This window comes from Medicago sativa, chromosome 2, assembly GCF_051527215.1.
Source record: "Medicago sativa cultivar Bolivia chromosome 2, Bolivia_mono, whole genome shotgun sequence".
NCBI lineage: Eukaryota > Viridiplantae > Streptophyta > Magnoliopsida > Fabales > Fabaceae > Medicago > Medicago sativa.
In genome coordinates this window covers 13773194-13793487 of record NC_140750.1, presented here as the reverse complement: position 1 = coordinate 13793487, position 20294 = coordinate 13773194, and the positions used below count along the sequence as shown (strand labels likewise).

At 35.3% G+C, this 20294-nt stretch overlaps 2 protein-coding genes across 2 annotated transcripts; one reads left to right on the top strand and one right to left on the bottom strand.

Moving 5' to 3' along the window:
* Positions 1-987: 987 nt before the first annotated feature.
* Positions 988-4814, top strand: LOC146944758 (inositol transporter 4-like). Its single transcript, XM_085743111.1, has 6 exons — positions 988-1224; positions 1341-1411; positions 2266-2601; positions 2707-2814; positions 3357-3962; positions 4257-4814. The coding sequence occupies exons 1-6, from the start codon at positions 1089-1091 to the stop codon at positions 4746-4748; spliced, it is 1749 nt and encodes a 582-aa protein (XP_085599237.1). The 5' UTR covers positions 988-1088; the 3' UTR covers positions 4749-4814.
* A 2635-nt stretch (positions 4815-7449) lies between these two features.
* LOC146944757 (ARM repeat superfamily protein) lies at positions 7450-10382 on the bottom strand. Its single transcript, XM_085743112.1, has 2 exons — positions 8844-10382; positions 7450-8209 (listed from the first exon to the last, which is right to left on the bottom strand). The coding sequence occupies exons 1-2, from the start codon at positions 10161-10163 to the stop codon at positions 8147-8149; spliced, it is 1383 nt and encodes a 460-aa protein (XP_085599238.1). The 5' UTR covers positions 10164-10382; the 3' UTR covers positions 7450-8146.
* Between the last annotated feature and the right edge of the window lie 9912 nt (positions 10383-20294).

The window sequence follows — 20294 nt, the reverse complement described above, 5'->3', positions numbered from 1 at the left end:
TACACTCGACGACTTTAAAAATATGATAAAATTCATTAGATAAATAAAAGCACAATCAAGCCTTTAAAGGAAAGTAGTTTTTGAAAAAGAAAAACAATGGAAGTTTAGGGTGGCAATCGAAGCAGCAGCCACAATGGATAACGGAGCTCCAACAACACCGGAGATGGTGCTGATAGAGTGTCAAAATTAAAGAGAATATCTAAATTATTTAGAAGAAATTGAAAATATCGATAACTTTTTTAAAACTGTCAAATGGATAAATTGGATACCCATCTATTGAAAAAATATTTATAATGAATTGAATATCTAATTTTTTTTAAATAGGTCTTAATATTCAGAGAGTGCTGACTAAAATACTTACATATTATCTACCAACAACATCTTTATATTGGGAAAGGATCTACCAACAACATCTTTATATTGGGAAAGGGAGTTGAGTCTATGCTCTTGTCGTATATGAGTCAACTTCTTAGCAACTAGACTATCACCCGTTGCTAATGGATTGGATGACTTATTTTTAAAGAGATGAAAGGCTAATTACCTTTAGTCTTAACCATTTGATTTACTGAAAAAATGGGTCATAGTAATCTAAAATTCACTCAGACCGTAAATAAAATATGACAATCGATTCTCTCAAAAAAAAATATGACAATCAATTATTCTAACAAGAATTTGAACTTGGTTCCTTTTTAACTAAATTATATTAGTACGTTTGTCTCAAATTATAACCCACTTAGACAATTTCACACAAATTAAGAAAAATAGTTAATTTTGTTTGAAAAAGAGATACTACAAATTAATATTTTATAAAATTATCATTCGTCAATAATATAATAATATGAAATATATTTGTTAGAAAGAAAAATGGAAAAGATAAATTAAAGGAATGAAAAAATAGTAATAAATGGTATGTTAAAATTGATTTATTATCCAAGTCAAAGAAACATTAATGTTATGTGATTTTGTAAAAAAATATTCAAAGTTATCTAATAATTAAAAAAAAAAAGTTGACTAGCAAAAAATAAGAAGTAAAATTTATCTAACTATCTATCAAATTGTGTGTATTTTGATTGAAGGTAGAAAAAAAAATGGCTGAGGGTAGTCATCAATTAGCAGACAAGACAGAGTTCACAGAATGTTGGCGAAGAACAACTGAATCTCCTTACCTCATGCGTCTTGCTTTGTCTGCTGGCATTGGTGGTCTTTTATTTGGTTACGACACAGGTTTGGACTAATGTTCTTCAATTAATATATACTTTTTGATACAAATGTTGTTCTTGTTGTTGATGTTGCATGTCATAATTCACATTTTTTTGGTGTATAAATTTTTTCACGTGTAGGTGTGATTTCTGGTGCTTCGTTATATATCCGTGATGAGTTTGAACAAGTTGACAAGAAACCATGGCTTCAGGTGACTTTTTTTGTTTCTTACTAGATTTTGTGAGACCCAAATTTTGAGGTCACATAAACCAAGCAAAAGTCAATGGATGAGATCAGAAAGTTCATATTTGACTTTACTAATAGAATTTTAAATGTTAATTCTCTAATGTGATTGAAGAAAAATCCATGTGTATGTTTGTTTTAAAAAATTTATTTTTGAAAGAGACAAAATTGACTCCTGACATAAAATTGTTTTAGTGCATTTGATGTTGAAATTTGGAGTTTTTGTATTGAGAATTGATTTTTAATTTCAATCATTTTAAATTTTTAACTATACATAAATCATTTTAAAATCAATTCATTCAAAATCAATCTGCATGATAGTAGAACTAAACACACATTAGGCGATGACAAAAAATATATTTTGAATGAACTGGTAATAAAAAATTAATTCTGACTACAAAAGTATTTGTTTGTGTGTTTCCCAACTCTCTGATTTCCTGCTTCGCAAAAATCATGGTTGAGATGCCTTGGGACACAAGAGTTATTAGTTACATTGGGTTAACAAACATGCCCTAAAGCTAAACAATAAATTTGAGGATAAAAATCAATGGTAAAGACAGAAACTATAAGTTCTAGGAGTTAGAATCAATTCTAAATGCAATTTTCCATAAACACAATTACACATCTTAGTCATTAGATGAAGATCCAACGACCTATACATCGAGTTATATTTTAAAACAAACTCGATGAAGCCATAATGCCAGCCTAGAGATCTTTATCGAACGACTGACATCTCTTGACTTTGTGATTTCGTGATTCTCCTCACCGCATAGAATCTAAGTCCAATTTCAAGATGGTTGACTTAAATGTTTTATTTTGCAGGAAACCATTGTTAGTATGGCATCTGGAGGAGCTATAATTGGTGCGGCATTTGGAGGATATATGAATGACAAGATGGGGAGGAAGAAAACTATTTTAATGGCTGATGTGGTGTTCATTGCAGGTGCATTGGTTATGGCTGCTGCTCCTGCTCCTTGGGTAATCATTATTGGAAGACTTTTAGTTGGTTTAGGAGTTGGTGTTGCATCCATGACTGCGCCTTTATATATCTCAGAAGCTTCCCCTGCTAAGATTAGAGGAGCATTGGTTTGCACCAATGGTTTACTTATAACAGGAGGTCAATTTCTCTCTTACCTCATCAATTTGGCATTTACTAAGGTATGTTAATTTGAAATTTGAAGCAATGTAGTTATTGAAGTTCATTCATAACATAACACTTGAATGAGATTTTTGTTTTTATGTCATCAATTTGATTTGTTTTAGGCACCCGGGACGTGGCGTTGGATGCTTGGGGTGGCAGCGATTCCTGCTCTCATACAATTTGTATTAATGCTTTCCCTACCCGAGTCACCTAGATGGCTCTACCGGCAGGTAATCCTTACTGTCATCATGTGATGCGTAAAATTTTCTAAATTAAATAGCGGCTATCGCAGGACTATAGCATAACGAAAGTTGAACAAGTCGCTATTGTTCTGCAATATAGTAGAAAATGTAGTTAAATAGGGGCATTATTGCAATGCTGCATTGCAGAATTTGAACAATCTACTATTTTCTGCAAATGAGAAGACTGTTTATCAAGCATGCCATTGAAGAATTGCTTCAATGTGCAAGATCATTGCTTCAGTGTGATTGTTGTTTTTAATGAAGTGAACTATGACTTGATGTTAGCCTTTTGCTTAATTACAGTGATACTCTTCAATTGTTTCAGTCAACTATTCTTGTATTCCTCATCTCAGTCATCTGTAATTATAATGTTCTGGTGTATGCCATGTATTTAGTTGAAATTTGTGTATATATTGAAACATAATTCTTAAACTATTTACAATGGAGTTAAGATTACAATGAGCTTAACTTGATGTCTAAACTGTGAAGGATCAATATAATAACAACATAATAATTTTCTTTTCCTGCAGAGCAAGGAAGAGGAAGCAAAGCAAATTCTGTCGAAAATCTATCGACCAGGTGAAGTTGAAGAGGAGATGAAAGCCATGCATGAATCCATTGAATCCGAGAAGGCCGAGGAAGGCTTGATCGGTCATAGTCTTGCACAAAAGCTAAAGGGTGCCTGGTCTAATGATGTAGTTCGAAGAGGACTCTACGCAGGCATCACTGTCCAAGTTGTTCAACAAATCGTCGGTATTAATACAATCATGTATTACAGCCCAACCATAGTTCAGTTTGCTGGAATTGCCTCCAACTCCACAGCACTAGCACTTTCATTAGTTACTTCTGGTCTTAATGCTGTTGGAACTATAGCGAGCATGGTACTCATTGATAGATTTGGAAGAAGAAAGTTGATGCTAATCTCCTTGATTGGTATCTTTGTTTCACTTGTAACATTAAGTGTTACATTCAACCAGGCAGCTCACCATGCACCTTCACTCAGTATACAAGATTCACTTAGCTTTGGTGGGAACTCTACATGCAAGGCTTATACAACGGCCCCGAATCACTTGTCCTGGAATTGTATGCAATGTTTGCATGAAGATTGTGCATTTTGTGCCAATACCCAGAATGAAGTAAGTTTTACTATATCTTCAACATGTTTCCTTTTTTTTTTTTATAAGAAAAGAATATCAAGTGAGTTGGCCCATGACGCTCACTGAGTCGGGGCAGACCTCAAAACTCAGAGAGCGCTAACTAGCTTTTGTCATAAACCAACTATCCTATAAGTATGATATGAATTGTATATCTTACACACCTCATAAATTTCTCATTATTTCTCATGAATATGTAAAATCTTGGTTCTTATCAATAAATACACATAATTACTAAGCAAGAGTTAGTAATCTCATTCTCTTTGTAACTTACAGTTTCTTCCGGGAGCATGCTTGGCAGCAGAAAAGAATATCCGAGGCATGTGTCGTGCACAAAAACGTGTATGGTTTTCCCAAGGTTGTCCAAGCAGAATTGGAATCCTTGCAGTTGTAATCCTTGGACTATACATCATATCATATGCTCCTGGAATTGGAACAGTGCCTTGGGTTCTAAACTCTGAGATTTATCCATTGCGGTTCAGAGGAATAGGTGGAGGTATAGCAGCAGTTTGCAACTGGTGTGCTAATTTAATTATGAGTGAATCATTCTTGAGCATGATAAAGACTCTAGGAACTACTGGAACATTCCTCACCTTTGCAGGGTTCTCTTTGATTGGATTTGTAGCCATTTATTTGTTGGTGCCTGAAACCAAAGGTCTTCAGTTCGAGGAGGTTGAGAAATTGCTTCAGAAAGGCTTTAGACCTTTCCCATTTAACAAGAAAAAGGATGAAAACAAAGGAAAGGAGGAAGTCCAACACATCCTTTAATGAGTGCAATAATTTATGTGTTTTGAAACTCGTTAAAAACACATAATCTTTTATACATGTGTGAAATATATTTTGCAGTTAGTAGTTAACCCTTTATGTAGATTAGTTAGCTAAAGCTTGTTAGTTTGTTATTCAGTCGATTTTGTTCAACTTGTGCTCCCAAGCTTCGGTGGTCACTATGACCATTGGGAATCTTTATGGATAAAGAAGTATTGGGACCTGGTGGAAACTAGAATTCGACTCTCCTTTAACACAACAAACTGTGGAACATGTGAAGATTGTAGAAGAAAGTAAATGGCAAGATTTGAAGATGGGGAAATATCTATTCCAAGATAGTAGTATTATGGAGACAATCCTCAGCAAAGGCAAGTCGAAAGACATGAGAAACTATGAGGCTAAAATAGGCTAAATTACACTTTTGATCTATTTAGATTTCACTTTGGTCGCTTACGTTTTTTTTTCGTTTCATCTTGGCCCTTTAAGCTATGAACGTTAGACATTTTAGTCCTTTGGAAAAATATTAATACATTTGCTCTATGAAAAGAATGATGAAGTTTGCAACTTATGAGACCAAACTATCTAATAATCCCAAGTTAAGTGATCAGAATGAAATGAGAAAAAACTAAAATGAAACGAAAAAAACTTGAGGATCAAATCTGAATCTAAAAATACCTTTAAAGGACCAAAAATGGAATTTATCCGGCCAAAATATCTAGGGTCTTCTTTCAAAAAAAAAAAAAAAAATCTAGGGTCTAGAAATGTTAAAGGGAGCTCAATAACAAGTTCGGTGGAGGAAATATAAAATTTTTATGATGAAAGAAGGTAAAACCGTTGGTGAATATTGGGCAAGAATTTTTGCCATTTTGAACAAGATGAAGATTCATGGAGAGAAAAAAAATGCTATGATCTATGACTGGAAGATTTGATTATGTTGAATGTCTTGTCGAGGAGTCAAACAATGATGTTATCATGTCAATTGAGGTATTACCAATCTGAATGTCCTATTGGAGAAGGGTGTATTACAGAGAGGCGGAGATGTTCATGTGAGACACAGAAGTCAAAAACACCACAAAAGAAAGGGTACGGTTCCTTGACTCAGGTTGCGGCAACAAATTTGTGTAAACAATGAATGCCTGAATGGTTCTTCTATTTTGATAAGTTTTAAAGAAACTGTGAAACTTGGAGATAATTCAAGAATGACATTCATCAAGAAAAGGAACATCTAACTGGAAATTAATGGAATAACTCAAGTAACTACTACTTACTGGTGTGCATCACATCACCTAGTTGAAAAATAACCTAACTGGAGATAATTCAGTGAATAGTGTATATTAATAAAGTTTAAAATAAATTTTACGGTGGCATAAATTATTTCATAGATATTTTGCTTGTATTGTAAGAAAAGGAATACTTGCATTGCATGTACTAAATTATCAAAAGAGATTTTAAATAATTTGCAAAGGTTATTTAATTGGGATAGAATCGTAGTTATATCTCAAGTGAAGGAAGAAAAAAAAATCTCAAAGTGAAAAACCATATAACAAACAGAACTCAAATAGTAGTTTGAAAGCAACATGGAGTAAAAGTTCAGCAAAATACTAAAAAGGCAAGAGTATAATGAAGAAGACGTGAGAATACAACATCCTTCATTAAGTTATATTATATATCTCAAGATGCTTCATACATAGCTTTAAGAAAAGGCCATTGCTATCTCACCAAACAGATTGGCCTTTTGATGATGCAAGCAATCAACCTATAATAGTATAAAGATATTAAAATAAATAAATAAAATATTAAGGAGGAGAGACCACCGACACCTGGTTAATTCAATTCAAAACTTAGGATATGAAAGTGCAACCATCCAAACAAACAGCAGGACAAAAACACACCTGCTCTGCCAGCTAAGTGATGATTATTATAAGCGACAAGAAGATATGAAAGGGGAAAAGAAAATATAGATCATCAAAATGTAAGATACATAAATAATGATACAATGTGTGGTTCAATTAAAAACAAGGCCAAGGTGGGGTTCTGATTTGCCATACAGATGCAACAGCTTAAACCCTCGTTTGGTAGCATGCAGCGGGTGAACCGCTTCTCAAGAAGGGCATGCATCTCAAAGGACCCACTGCATCATCATCCTTCTATTTATATTTATACATTCATTCAAATAAAAAACTTCCCAATCTCCATTTGAATTAAGCCTATGTTTGGTATCAATGGGCATATCAGAATTACGACGATCCACCTTGATTTTCCAAAAGCTACACTTCGTAGTTTCTACAAAATCACGGTAAGTCGTTGTAATTTGAGATATCCGCTATGATACAAAACATACTCCGGGACCTTCCTCCACTAAAACACATGCAATATCTGATCTTTCAATAGCTTGGTGAACACTGAAATATCAAGGCCTGACTGAATTTACAGACTCGCGCTTTACTCTTTTGAGAATATCACTATTAGAAAAGTTTTCTAAAGATTCTTGTCTATTTTAGAGTTCTGACAATTTCCAGTTGTGTGGAAAAATGCCAAAATATTACAAGTTTCTGGTTACCTGCTTTTGTCAAGAACACATATAGAAGTATATTCCATATTTTATTCTAAACATTCACATATCCATTCACACTGATATTTCGTGACAGAGTATCAGATATGGTATTCTGGCCATGAAAATATGTGTATGTTTGCTGAGCAACAGTTGAATGTCAAAAACAGCACACTTCAGTTGAGAGTTACATACTTTCAGTGCAAACAGATGAAGCTGAGTAACTGGCTTACAGTTATGCATGCAATCATCAGTATATAAAATACACAAAAACTCAAGCTCCAATTTAACCAAAAGGAGCTATGGACACAGACATAATCCAGATAGCAGTGAAGTACTAGGCTACTAGCTCCGCACTTTCACAACAAGTGGGAAGGTAAAACATACAATGATAATCAGAAACCCTTTTCCCAAAACTAGGGTCATCTGTACCAAAGAAATTTAAAAACCTAATCAACCAAAGGCTCAAAGACAACCATGCTTGTGTTTGGTCCTGCGTCGGTAAGCATTCACCGTGGATGTAGTTGAAGCATGAATATGAAGCTTTGAAGCTACCACGCAGTGAGCTAGTGACACGGTGGATTCGGTGAAATCCAAACACACGCCATGTAACTCCTGGAAACACAACAAATTGGAACAAGGGAAAGCAAAATGCCAAACCTAGCTATATTCATGCATCTAAAGGTCAGTCTATAGTCTTTTAGATTGCTAACTTCTTCTAACTTCAATAAACATCCTTCCAAGAATGTTTGGCACACTGTACAAACCAGCAAAGCCGCTATATACACAATAATCAATTACATTGTATAATTACCTTCCTAACTAATAACCAAAATACGCAATTACTTCTCTACGAAGTTGAAGTTGATGCTTCTTGTCTTGATTCTCGCAAATATCGAAGAAGCGTCTCAGCCTGCAAAACAAAACAGAGAACTTAATGAATTAACAGGAAAAAAGAAAATGCAGATCCAGATCTATTCTTCCACAAAAAATAGCCAAGAGCAATGATAGAGAGAAAAGAAATTAACAATGTGCATCATTGAAATTTAATTTCATCACATTCATAATAATGCCTAAAGAAAAATTCAAGGATTAATGACTTCAAATCCTCATTCAGCCACATCAATTAGAATACTTTATTCAGTCAAAATTGTTTTAGAGAAGATTAATCTTTATAATAATAGGATCCCAGATGTTGACTGACAGTTAAGTTATCTAAGCAAACATGTCAACATTCAAACATTGTCTGCAAACAAGTTAACATTCAAGCATTGTCTAATAAAAGAAGACCCTTTTCTTGTCGAGGTTTATTAAACACTACAAAGTGTATAATATATATACACAATAGGAAAAACAGAACATAGTCAAAAGTTTTCAGGAAAAACAGGACATAGTCAAGACATTTCATGATTAGAATAAAGGGCCAAACACTCAAAGTCAAGATATCTTAAATAACCAGGTGGTCATAAAATTACTAAACAAATATACATATGAATAAACCTTTTGAATCCTATGGTATGAAGCAAAATGCAGAGATTGAAATTTACCTTATGCTTAGCTCGAGGAGTTCCATTCTGCGAAAGAGCGACAAGAGGAGGAATCCCACCTTCTCTAACAAGCAATCCTCTGTTTGTAACACTTTCAGCACAAAGCTGCAAAAGTGTTAAAACAGCAAATTCCTTTCCTTTCACAGACCCATCTTCAATGGCTTCCACAAGCGCCGCGATTCCACCTTCTTCCACAATCGCTTCCTTCCCTTCGTCAATTCCAGCTAAGCTATTCAACACCACCATTGCTTTCTCCATCATCCCATTCCCTTGCTCAGCCACCAGCTCCACCAACGGCTTCACCACACCAGCACTCACCGCTCTCTCTTTGTTCTGCTTAACAGAACAAAGCTTGTACAACGTCGTTAATGCATCTTTCTTCCCTCTGTTAGAACCATTCAACAGAAGCGAAACCAACGGTGGAATCGCCCCTGAAGCTCCAATTGAGCTTTTATTCTCTTCCACCAACGCTAAACTCAAAAGAGCACAAGCCGCGTTCTGCTTAGAAGTCTCTGTCCCTGTTTTCAATACATAAATCAACGATTTCACAGCTCCAGCATTAAATATCAGTTTCTTGTTATCTTCATGAAGAGAAAGATTCAACAACGCCGTCACCGCGTGCTCTTGTGTCCATGGATCACTACACCGAAGCAAAGGAACAAGCAAAGGCACAGCACCTGATTCACCAATCAAAACACGATTATCAGCTCGATTCTTCGCAAGCAACCTCAATTTCGCCGCTGCAGACCGTTTCACAGCCACTGAAGAAGACTGTAAACCATCCACACAAAGCTTCACCGTCGGTTGAAGATCCTCCGGCGAAATACTCTCAATAATCTCCGTCGAGAAATTCTCTCTTTGCAAAAACCCCATGCAAGGCTCAGGTTCAACAACTTCAACCACACCATCACCTCCACCACCAACTCCACCGTCACACTCCGGCGACGGAAGCGTCGCCAACCGTTGAAGCTCACCGGAGATATCACTACTACAAGCTGAATAAGCATATTCACTAAAAGCTTGAGAAAGATCTAGAAGGTCTTGTTCGGAAGTTGATGATTTTCCGGATTTGTGATTCTTGGAAGCGAGTTCTCCGAGACGGAGGTCGACGATAGAATCGGTGAGATTTTCCGATACACAGGTGGATCTTTCGGTGAAAGTGCAGCTACTGTTATCTTCATCGAAGATACTGGATCTTCTTGTTCGCATGGATCTTCCTATGTTTCGCTGTGATTTTGAAGAAATAGATGAATGATATTGATAGGTTTTTGGTAATGGAAAACGATTTGAATTGGAACGAGAATCTTCTAGAGAAACCATTGTTGAAGGTGAAGGTTCCACTGTAACGAATTTGAGATTAGGGTTTCTAAATTTGTATTATGATTATGATTGAAGTTTTCATTTCATAGTGAGAAAAAGTGAGTGTGGTTGAAGAAGAGAAGAAGAAGAAGAAGAATAGTACAACTGTTTTTGTATTATTATTATTTGATTTAATTTTATGTGATTTATGTGAAATGAAATGAAATGAAATTAAAGGCTGGTTTTTGCTGTGAGTAATGGCATTGATATAATCACTGATAAGGTGGGACCATTTTGTGGAGACAGAATCGACGGTCAGAGATGTGTTGGAGGGTGAAAGGATCGTCGGGTTGTCAACGTCTGATTAAAGCGGCGTCGTTTTGTTCGACTTTTGTGAAGTTTGATTTACGTTAAGGAAATGACTGAAGTGTCCTTGTTTTAGTTTTTTTACTTAATACTTCATTCTTTTCAAAATGAGTGTCGTTTTAGCCAATTGCATATAGATTAAGGAATGGAATGAAATAATCATTAGACATAACACTTTTACTAAACTGCCCTTGTTTTATATGAAAAGGACAAATTTAAAGTTGCATTGAAAATTGTGTGAGAAAAAGTTGGAGTATTTATTAAGGGTAAAGTTGGAAGAAAAAAATTAAAGTTGTATTGGAAATGTAAAATGACATTCATTTTGAAACAATTTTTTTTGCTAAAACGCATTCATTTTGAAACGGAGGAAGTAATAGTCATTTTAATCCTTTAATGTGAAAGAAGTAGTCACTATGTTGTTTCAAAATTTTAAAATAGTTTTTGATTGTACACTCTGTTAGTTAAAGCAGTCTATGATATTTAAATAGTCCTTCAATGTTGACGATAACTCTTTTGATATGACAATAAGTAAATACTTATATGGATTGATAGGATAATAAGTAAGTATATTAATCATTCAAAAAAAGTAAGTATATTGAATGACTGATATTATAGTATTAATGAAATATTTTAATACGAGAGACTATTTTAATTAAGGAAATGCTTAATCATAGATTATTTTAAAATTTTAATACATTTAAAAACCAACGTGGTTACTCATTGCAAGAACCAAAATGATTATTAATTTATTTTTTTTACTTTTGTTGGTACCAAAATCACTATTAATCCTTTTTTAGTTTTGTTGGTACTGGCCACTGGGTTTGTGTGGGGACGTAGTATGGGAAGATTTCAGGTGGAAGGAGGAGCTGTAGGGAAAAGAGAGTTAATTACAGTTGTCATATAAGTGTACCATGAATAAATGGCACGTGTTGGTGTCCTTGGGAACTCAAATCTGCGCCATTTGATGTGTGTACTAACCGTGTTTGTTATTTTAGTATGGAGAAGTGTTTTGGGTGCTGTGGTTTTTCGTGAAAACGTTTCTTGGACACGTATGCATCTAACATTATTAGGTTCTGTTTGGATTGTTGGAATATAACTGTGCAGGGCAGAATGGAATGAAACGGGATAGAATGATATAAATTTGCCCTTATATTTATATTTTAGAATGGAATAGAGTAAAATTTCCACTCTATTACTTGATAAATCGACAGGATGAAATGAATTATAACTTTCTTTTACCATTTTTACCCTTATCTAGAAACAATATTATTTTAATAAAACTCATTATATTTCAATAAAATAATATTATTGTTGTTTAGGGATTAATATTAATTTAAGACTTTTCTATGTATTTAATAAAAATTCTATATATAAACGTAGAATATAAGGTTATTTAAGTTTAACATATCAATTCATTTTTGCACTCATGACATCATTATTTATTGGACATAGATTATCTTTTGTTCAATGTCAAACGAAGAAAAGTATATTTTTTTTTTTTTTGAAAATAACGAAGAAAAGTATCAATTAAAACCAATGTAGTTTTTTTTTTTTTGAAGAAAAAACCAATGTAGTTAAAACTGCTAAGTTCACCAATGTCACATTATTGATTAGCTGAACAAAATTAAAGACAAGAAACTTAAAAATTATCCAATCTATATCCTCGCATGAGCTCAGTGCTTATAGTACGGTAAACTCATGATGTTTCTAAAAAACTCACGATGTTTCTACCTTAAAAAAAAAAAACTCAGTATGTTTCTAAATTATTTGTCACATACGTTGAAATTTTGTTTTATGTTGTGTTGTCTTTGTATCATCAAACGTTCGCGTAGAAGAAAGATAAACAGAGAGACAGGAAGAAGATAGCAGTTTTTTTTTAAGAGAAGAAGAGAGCAGTTGACACACATGAAAATATGAGGCGTAGATATATCGGTGTTTTTCTTAGGTATACAAAAACTAACAATGCATTTTAAAAATTTATGAAATATAATTTGAATGTGTTGACGTTGGAATTATGGGGAACTATGAGAAAAATTAAATAAAAGTAAAAAATTGCATGCAAGTGTGTGTTTCTAGCATGATTAGGAGTGTGCATTGAATGGAAAAATTAATGTTGACTAACATATAAGTTAGATTATTCAGATTTTTAATGTCTTTTTTCTTAACTAACAAAAATGAATTATATTAACACCAACGAAGAGTCCTTAATAACACAAGGTGTACCATAAAGAACCTTACAAGTTTATAGTCTGCACATAACCAAAACAGAAGAAACAAAAGGACTCAATCGATGCCCATGCAAACAAAAGGGTTCGACCACCACATATAAGAGTTTAAACCAAGATTGACATTATAAGCTTTCAACCACCAAAACGAATATAATTTGACTCTATCTAACATATGGTGAATTGTATTTTCTTTAGCCTTGAAAATTATGTTGTTCCGTTCGTTCTACATAACCCGAATACAACATAACCAAATAAGCTGCAAGAAAGAACGGTGAACTCGCAATCCTCCAGAAGAATGAATAAACTGAACAAGATGATTCTGTAGCACATCCAGATCAGCTAAAGATATTCGAATCTAAGATCTAACTATACACCAGATGGGCGAAAACGGGGCAAGAAAGGAACAAGTGATGAGTTGTTTTCAATCCACCGCATCTAGTCACACAAAATTAAGAGTCATGAGAAATGATGCTACGCGTCACCAAATTGTCCTTAGTCGGTAACCTATTGTGAAAGAGCCTCCATGCTAAAACAGAGACCTTCAAGGGGACCTGTTTGTGCCAAAATAAGTCTGAAGTAGCTTCCACACCATGAAAGTCCTGAATAGTGAGCAAATTATACGCACCCCTCACAGAGTAACCACCACAAAGGTCATGCCTACACAACCACTGATCTGAAATGTTAGACTGCAAAGAAATATCATAAAGTAAACTCTTGCACTCTCCTAACAACCCATCCTCCCACGTCCATAACTGATGTCGCCACTGTCAAGCCATCTGATGAATGTATATTTTGCATCAAACAAGATAAGTATTTTTGTATCGTCTCCACAAGGAATAGTGCGTTATCAATGACAGTTTAACATCGACTATCATTCCAAGTATTAAGAGTACTTGTTTGTTTGAATTGAATTGTAACTAACTAAACTAATTGCAAAAAGTAAAAGTTGAGATAAATAAGGATTGAAACTTGTTAGGAGTAGCGTTCCTTAACCAAGCGTCACATGTAACCTAATGATCCATACGAATTCTAGCTTTATAAACAACATTATCACAATCAATTCTAAACTACCCTTCGTGTCCAAAGTGATATAATTATTTCTAAGTTATCGTTTAAACATTCGTGTCCAAATCCCTTAAACGATAACAAAGTCGATCGGATAACTTAATCGACCGTGTCCAGCCTGATTAAGCATCCGAAAGCATTAAACTCTTGATTATGGTGATTATCAAAGATTAACAAACTTGTCAAGAATGATATAACCTAAGATAGATTGCTACTCTAGCTCTAGATTCAAGAGTTTGTGTCCAAAGCATCTTGAATCTCATTGAAAGCATTAAGAACAAGAACAACAACAATATTGAATATAAATTGATAGAACCATATATTGCAAGATCAAAAGATTACATGTTTGCAAGGATCAAGTACCTCACATCCCAACAAAGGGTATTTAGCTACACATCATCATGGAAGCCTTGCAAGGATGGATTGAAAAGGAAGGATTCATTACCCTTGTGATGTCTCAACAAAGAAATAAAGATCCAACTTCCAAAATCACTCTCACTCTATATGATCTACCTTATTTCTCCCTAAGAAATATCTACCTATGAAAACTATGAGAAAAACTAAGATAAGAACTAACTTAATATCTAGAAATGAGAGAAAATGAGCTTTTATACAAATCTGCAAAAGTCAATTTCGCCTGGCAGAATATTGCTCGCCATGGCGAGCTCAGTTTTCTTCACCAATGGGATTCTGCCACGTCACCAAAAATCAGATCAAACCGCCTTTCTTCGCCTTTTGCCTCGCCAGAACTTCGCCTGGCGAAATTTCTCGCCATGGCCATATCAGTGGCGAAGTGGCCTGGTGCTCTCTGGAAGTCCTCGCCATTTAGCTCGCCATGGCGAGCTGGCCTTTGCCCAAATTTGTTGTTTTTACACTTGCTTGATGTTTGGACACTCAATTCCTGCACAAATGGGTAGAGTAAGATGACTAAAGCGTAAAAGGTCAAAATTTCACTTTTCTCTCGGCTTTTCCCTGGATAACTTGTGAAACAAGTAACAAACGTGCCATAAATAAACATTAAAAGTACTACTTCCTGGCACTTATCAAACTCTCCCCAACTTAACTCTTTGTTTGTCCTCAAACAAAATATCAAAAACATAACAAGCTACGCCAAGACACAAGTAAGAAAGACTTTGAAAGCTTTTACAGATGAATGATTTGACAAATATGCGCGGGCAAGTCTGAAGCTTCCGACTTATCTGGCAATCCACTGCAAATGTGAAATGAGTTCTAAACACAAAGCACATGTCAAATAGTTCAAAACAATAATATATTTATTTACGAACCACACCTAACACACTTCTATGAAAGTAGATAAACAATTGAAATCAAATGAATGAGGATTATGAACACACATCCGGCAATCAAGTTAACATTCCAATCAAGTTATGTGTCCATCCAAAAATCGTTTCAAAAGGCATAAAAACATGGATCAAAAGGTCTTTGAGGGTTATAACTTGGCTTGGCTACAAAAGAAATGTCATATGTGGGGCAATTGAAATCAAAAAGCCTATCAAAGAGGAACATTCCTTGTATCAACCATTAAAATTCACAACCTTCCCTACCAATTATTACAAACCCTTGGTGTTTAAATGAGATACACTTTGATCTTGACAACTTATTCTATTTTTGGATTTTTCTTTCTTTTTCTCTTTTTCTATTTTTCTTTTCATGTACACATTGTTTTCTTTTCTTTTTGTATTTACAACAACATGTTGTCTTGATCAAAGATAAAATTACACCATTATACTTGACATAAGATTTACATCTACCTTCTCTCCCCAACTTGAATCAATATACCCTATTTGAATGTTCCTTTACTCTAAGGCAAAAGGGACAATAAAACAATGAAATTTTAGGGTTCAACAATTAAAAACATATCAGAGTCTTAAAGTGCGTCAAAAATGAACTGGATATTGAAAAGTTTTAAAGGCAAATTCATCAAGCATTGTGCTTATGAATTGACAGTTTATAATTGAGGACTCCGATTCATTTGGCTCAAGTGGGTTAGCAAATACTCGCTCTTCTCACAAGGTAGGCTATTTGTGGTCAAGTATGTTTCACTCAATAACAAAAATATGCCTTGATCACTTCCATGCCTTCACACAATTTTAAAACAAATATCGGATTTAAAATAACACAATTGAGTTAAACAATGAATCCGGTCTCCTTGCATATGTACAAACATTTGAGGTTTCCTCACTTTAGGCTAGTACTACGTGGTTCACAAACAAATAAATTATTGTAAAGAACTAAATGAAATGAAATTTACGCAAAGTACTCGTTCCATATTCGAGTAAAAATCTAGAAAAACCGGAAACTTGTACCTTGGCTATGCGCTTTAATCACAACAATGAATCATTATCAATCATCTGAGATATGCTCACTTTGGCTATCTTTCAAGCACATTGCAATTTGAAGTTTTGAGCATTTTTTCAATTTCTTTCAAACAAGCAATAGTAATAACCAAAATAAACTTCCACAAATTTTTAAAAATAGCTCAAAATGAAGTACATCCACAAAAATAAAATAACACAATACGTTACTAAAACAATACTAATAACCCGTAATTAAAACACATTGTCTTGACACACATCACAAAACAACATCCCATAGTACGGAACAATACATAATTCAAAACATCACTACTAAAGTCATACATAACAAAGTAAACATCAACAGAAGCAAATAGTTCAAAGAGTAATTAACAAAAAGCAATAAAAGATGAGTTCTAGAAATAAGGAATTGACTGAAAGCATCTTCAAATGTTCTCAATTCAGATGTGCTTTCAAGTTCTGCTCCCTAAAACTCCTCCTCTTCGTAACTCTGAGTGTCTTCACTAGAATTTGTTGCACTCACCACCGCATCCGGATCATGTAAATCTGCCCCACCCTGATCATCATCAGCTGGATCATCAATATGCATATCTGAAGAACCACCCCCTCCATAGACAAATGGCCTGTCCCCAGGCCAAGCACAATAAGCCTGAAAAGCCTCTGGGAAAGGAACCTGATGGTCTGCCACCTGTGGGTAACCGGCATGTAGCTGCATCCGGTACATAGAGTCATGCAATGATGTCATAGCCCGCTTGTTTGCATCCAGGTAGTCCCAAGTGTAAGTAAAACACTGCCTCTGAGCTGGGTCCATGTGTGAGAAATCATCAGCTGATGTTGGAGCTTGAGGTTGGTGCGATGAGGAAGCTCCGGTACCTTTCTTACCCTTTTTCTCTTTGTCACTGTGCCTTGCAATGATAGCATCAGAGATTGGATTCTGCAGCTCCTCATGGACATGGAGAGGGATTTTAATGCGGAGGCTAATGATCAACCCCATTATCAATCCAGGAAAGGCTAAAGGGACCCTATCCTTGTTGCTTAAAGCAACATCTTTAAGTTCTTCAGCAATGATTCGGGCAATGTCAACAGGTTGATCGGTGAGAATGTAGTACAAGAGGGGTGGGATATCTATGGTGCAAGTGGAGAGGTGACTCTTAGGTTTGACATTGAACAAGATTAGTTTCAAGAGGGTTTGAGCAATGGGGGTCATGTTACACTTCTTTACGGTATCCCTCCCGGTCACACTCTTCTCATACCCCTTCCCCGGTTGTAGAATTGTTGCTTGAATGGCTGAGTGATCCCAATCCCCTTTGTTTTGTTGGAGGTGGAAGGGACATAGTTCATCTGGGTGTTTGAGTTTATACGGTTTCCCAAGGTAATCATTGATGCCTTCGCGGTCAAAGGTGATCACCCTGCCCCTTACCATGGTTGTAAAGCTAAAATTTTCGCCTTCCAAAGGCATGGCGTTCGCATAAAACTCACGAACAATTTCAGTGTTGAGTTGAGGGTGAGGGGCAACCAGTTTCTCCCACTTTCTCTTTTGAATGATGGCAGCCAACACTTTGTATTTCCCTTGAGCGGAGATGTGGAACTGCTTGTCATGCCAAATCTTTCGGCTGCAGAGTTCCTGAAACCTTTCCTGATGGTCAGCACTAAAGAACCTGTGCTCATCATATGGCCTTGAAGCTTCAACAGTTTCAGATTGTTTCCTTTTTCCCTTAGTGGAAGATGATGCCTTTTGAGAATTTTTAGGAGCCATACCTGTAAGACAACACAACCAGGAAACCCATACAATTCACAGGACAAAAGATTAGAAAGAATTACAGTCAAAACAGAATAAAAAAAAATTCTGGGTCCAGTGAATTTCGCCAGGCGAAGGCTGAGCTCGCCATGGCGAAATTGTTTGAAATTTTCTGGGTTTTTTTAAGAACACCTCGCCATGGCGAGGTGAATGGCGAGAGTACCCAGATTTTGAAATTCAACCTATTTCTCAAAAAATCATCAGCTCTCCCTTGTTTCTTCCTATTGCATGATTGTTCTAACTTAAATCAACAATTTTCGACCCTAATCATGACTAAGAGATGAATTAAATCAAAGTTTTGTCACAACAACCCTTTTTGTGCGAAAATTTACAATACTAGGGTTAGAGATTCAAAAGTTGCGATTTGAGTGTGAAATGAACACAGATATTACTTTGATTTTCGTTCATCTCTGTTACTTAAGGATAAAAATCTACAATGAGAGAGAATCAGCATTGTTCTTGTCTTCTAACCTAGGGTTTGTTCTAGAACATGCAATTTACAATAAGCAATGAAACAAATGAATCACAAACCTGTTGTTCAGAGTAAATCAAATGCAGATTTGATGCAAAATTGAAAGCTTGACTTGATATTACTTGAATGGAATTTGTGTGGACAATTTCTTTGTAAGTTTAGGGTTTGGAAGAGAGGAAAATGGGTTTGGTGGAGAGATGAAAGAAATGAAACCGAAAATCTGAAGTAATGAGGGTAAGTGGGTGGTTGAGAGAAGTTATTGTGGAGTTAGTGGCATGGGAAACTGTAACTGCCATTTTGGCAAATTCGCCAGGCGGAGGCTGAGCTCGCCATGGCGAGGTTTCTGGTACGCAGGTCAAATGACCTGTAAATTTCGCCAGGCAGAATATTCTTGGCCTGGCGAAAATGACATTTTTAGACCAAAATTTTTAAGTTGCTTCTGCTTTGGATTGGCTTTGTTATGCATATGACTCTAAACTTATTTATGCAATAAAACAATAAATGGACTTACAAAGTTGGGTTGCCTCCCAACTAGCGCTTGTTTAACGTCGTTAGCTCGACGCCTTTTCCGTTAGGGTGGCCAAAATGAGACGGACAACACATCATGCTTTGAAACCCTACGCTTTGGGAGGAATTCCATGAACTTTAAGTACAGATGATGAGGAGTCCATGACCTCCTTAACTTTGAATTGAACAAGGCACAAATTTCATCAACGACTCGATCGATTTCTACCTTGTTCACCTTCTTTCCCCTTACTTCCATTAAATCTTCCTTGATTAGTAACCGTTCCTTTTTCTCAACCACCATTGCTTCTTCAATATCAACGGTTGTAACTTCCTCATTTTGAACAACAACTTCTTCAACAATCTCTCCGACTCTCTCAAACATGTTTGGATTTTTTTCTTGTTCTCCAAGAGTGGATTGATTGTTGGCTTTGTTATCCATGATTTGTGCTTGAATCAACTCAATTTGAAGTGATAAAGTCTTCAATCTTTGGTTGGTATCTTGCATGTTTATCATGGATTGTTGCATGAAGATATTCAAAGTATTTTCTATCACCTTGTATCTCTCATCTTCATAAGAATGTTTCTGATACTGAGGATAGGATTCATACTCGGGTGGAGTATAGAAGTTGAAGTAACCATGATCAGCCATGATTTTGGCTAGGTGGTGATCCTAAAACGGAACAACTAACAAGAAACTTTTCTTTGTTTATCAACAAGGGGTTAGTACAAACAACTATCAAATAAAGAAAAATATTTACGGATTATATACAAATGCTTAAAACGATAAATCAATCGTTCTATCTATGATAACTAAACACCATTCCCCGGCAACGGCGCCATTTTGATGAATGTATATTTTGCATCAAACAAGATAAGTATTTTTGTATCGTCTCCACAGGGAATAGTGCGTTATCAATGACAGTTTAACATCGACTATCATTCCAAGTATTAAGAGTACTTGTTTGTTTGAATTGAATTGTAACTAACTAAACTAATTGCAAAAAGTAAAAGTTGAGATAAATAAGGATTGAAACTTGTTAGGAGTAGCGTTCCTTAACCAAGCGTCACATGTAACCTAATGATCCATACGAATTCTAGCTTTATAAACAGCATTATCACAATCAATTCTAAACTACCCTTCGTGTCCAAAGTGATATAATTATTTCTAAGTTATCGTTTAAACATTCGTGTCCAAATCCCTTAAACGATAACAAAGTCGATCGGATAACTTAATCGACCGTGTCCAGCCTGATTAAGCATCCGAAAGCATTAAACTCTTGATTATGGTGATTATCAAAGATTAACAAACTTGTCAAGAATGATATAACCTAAGATAGATTGCTACTCTAGCTCTAGATTCAAGAGTTTGTGTCCAAAGCA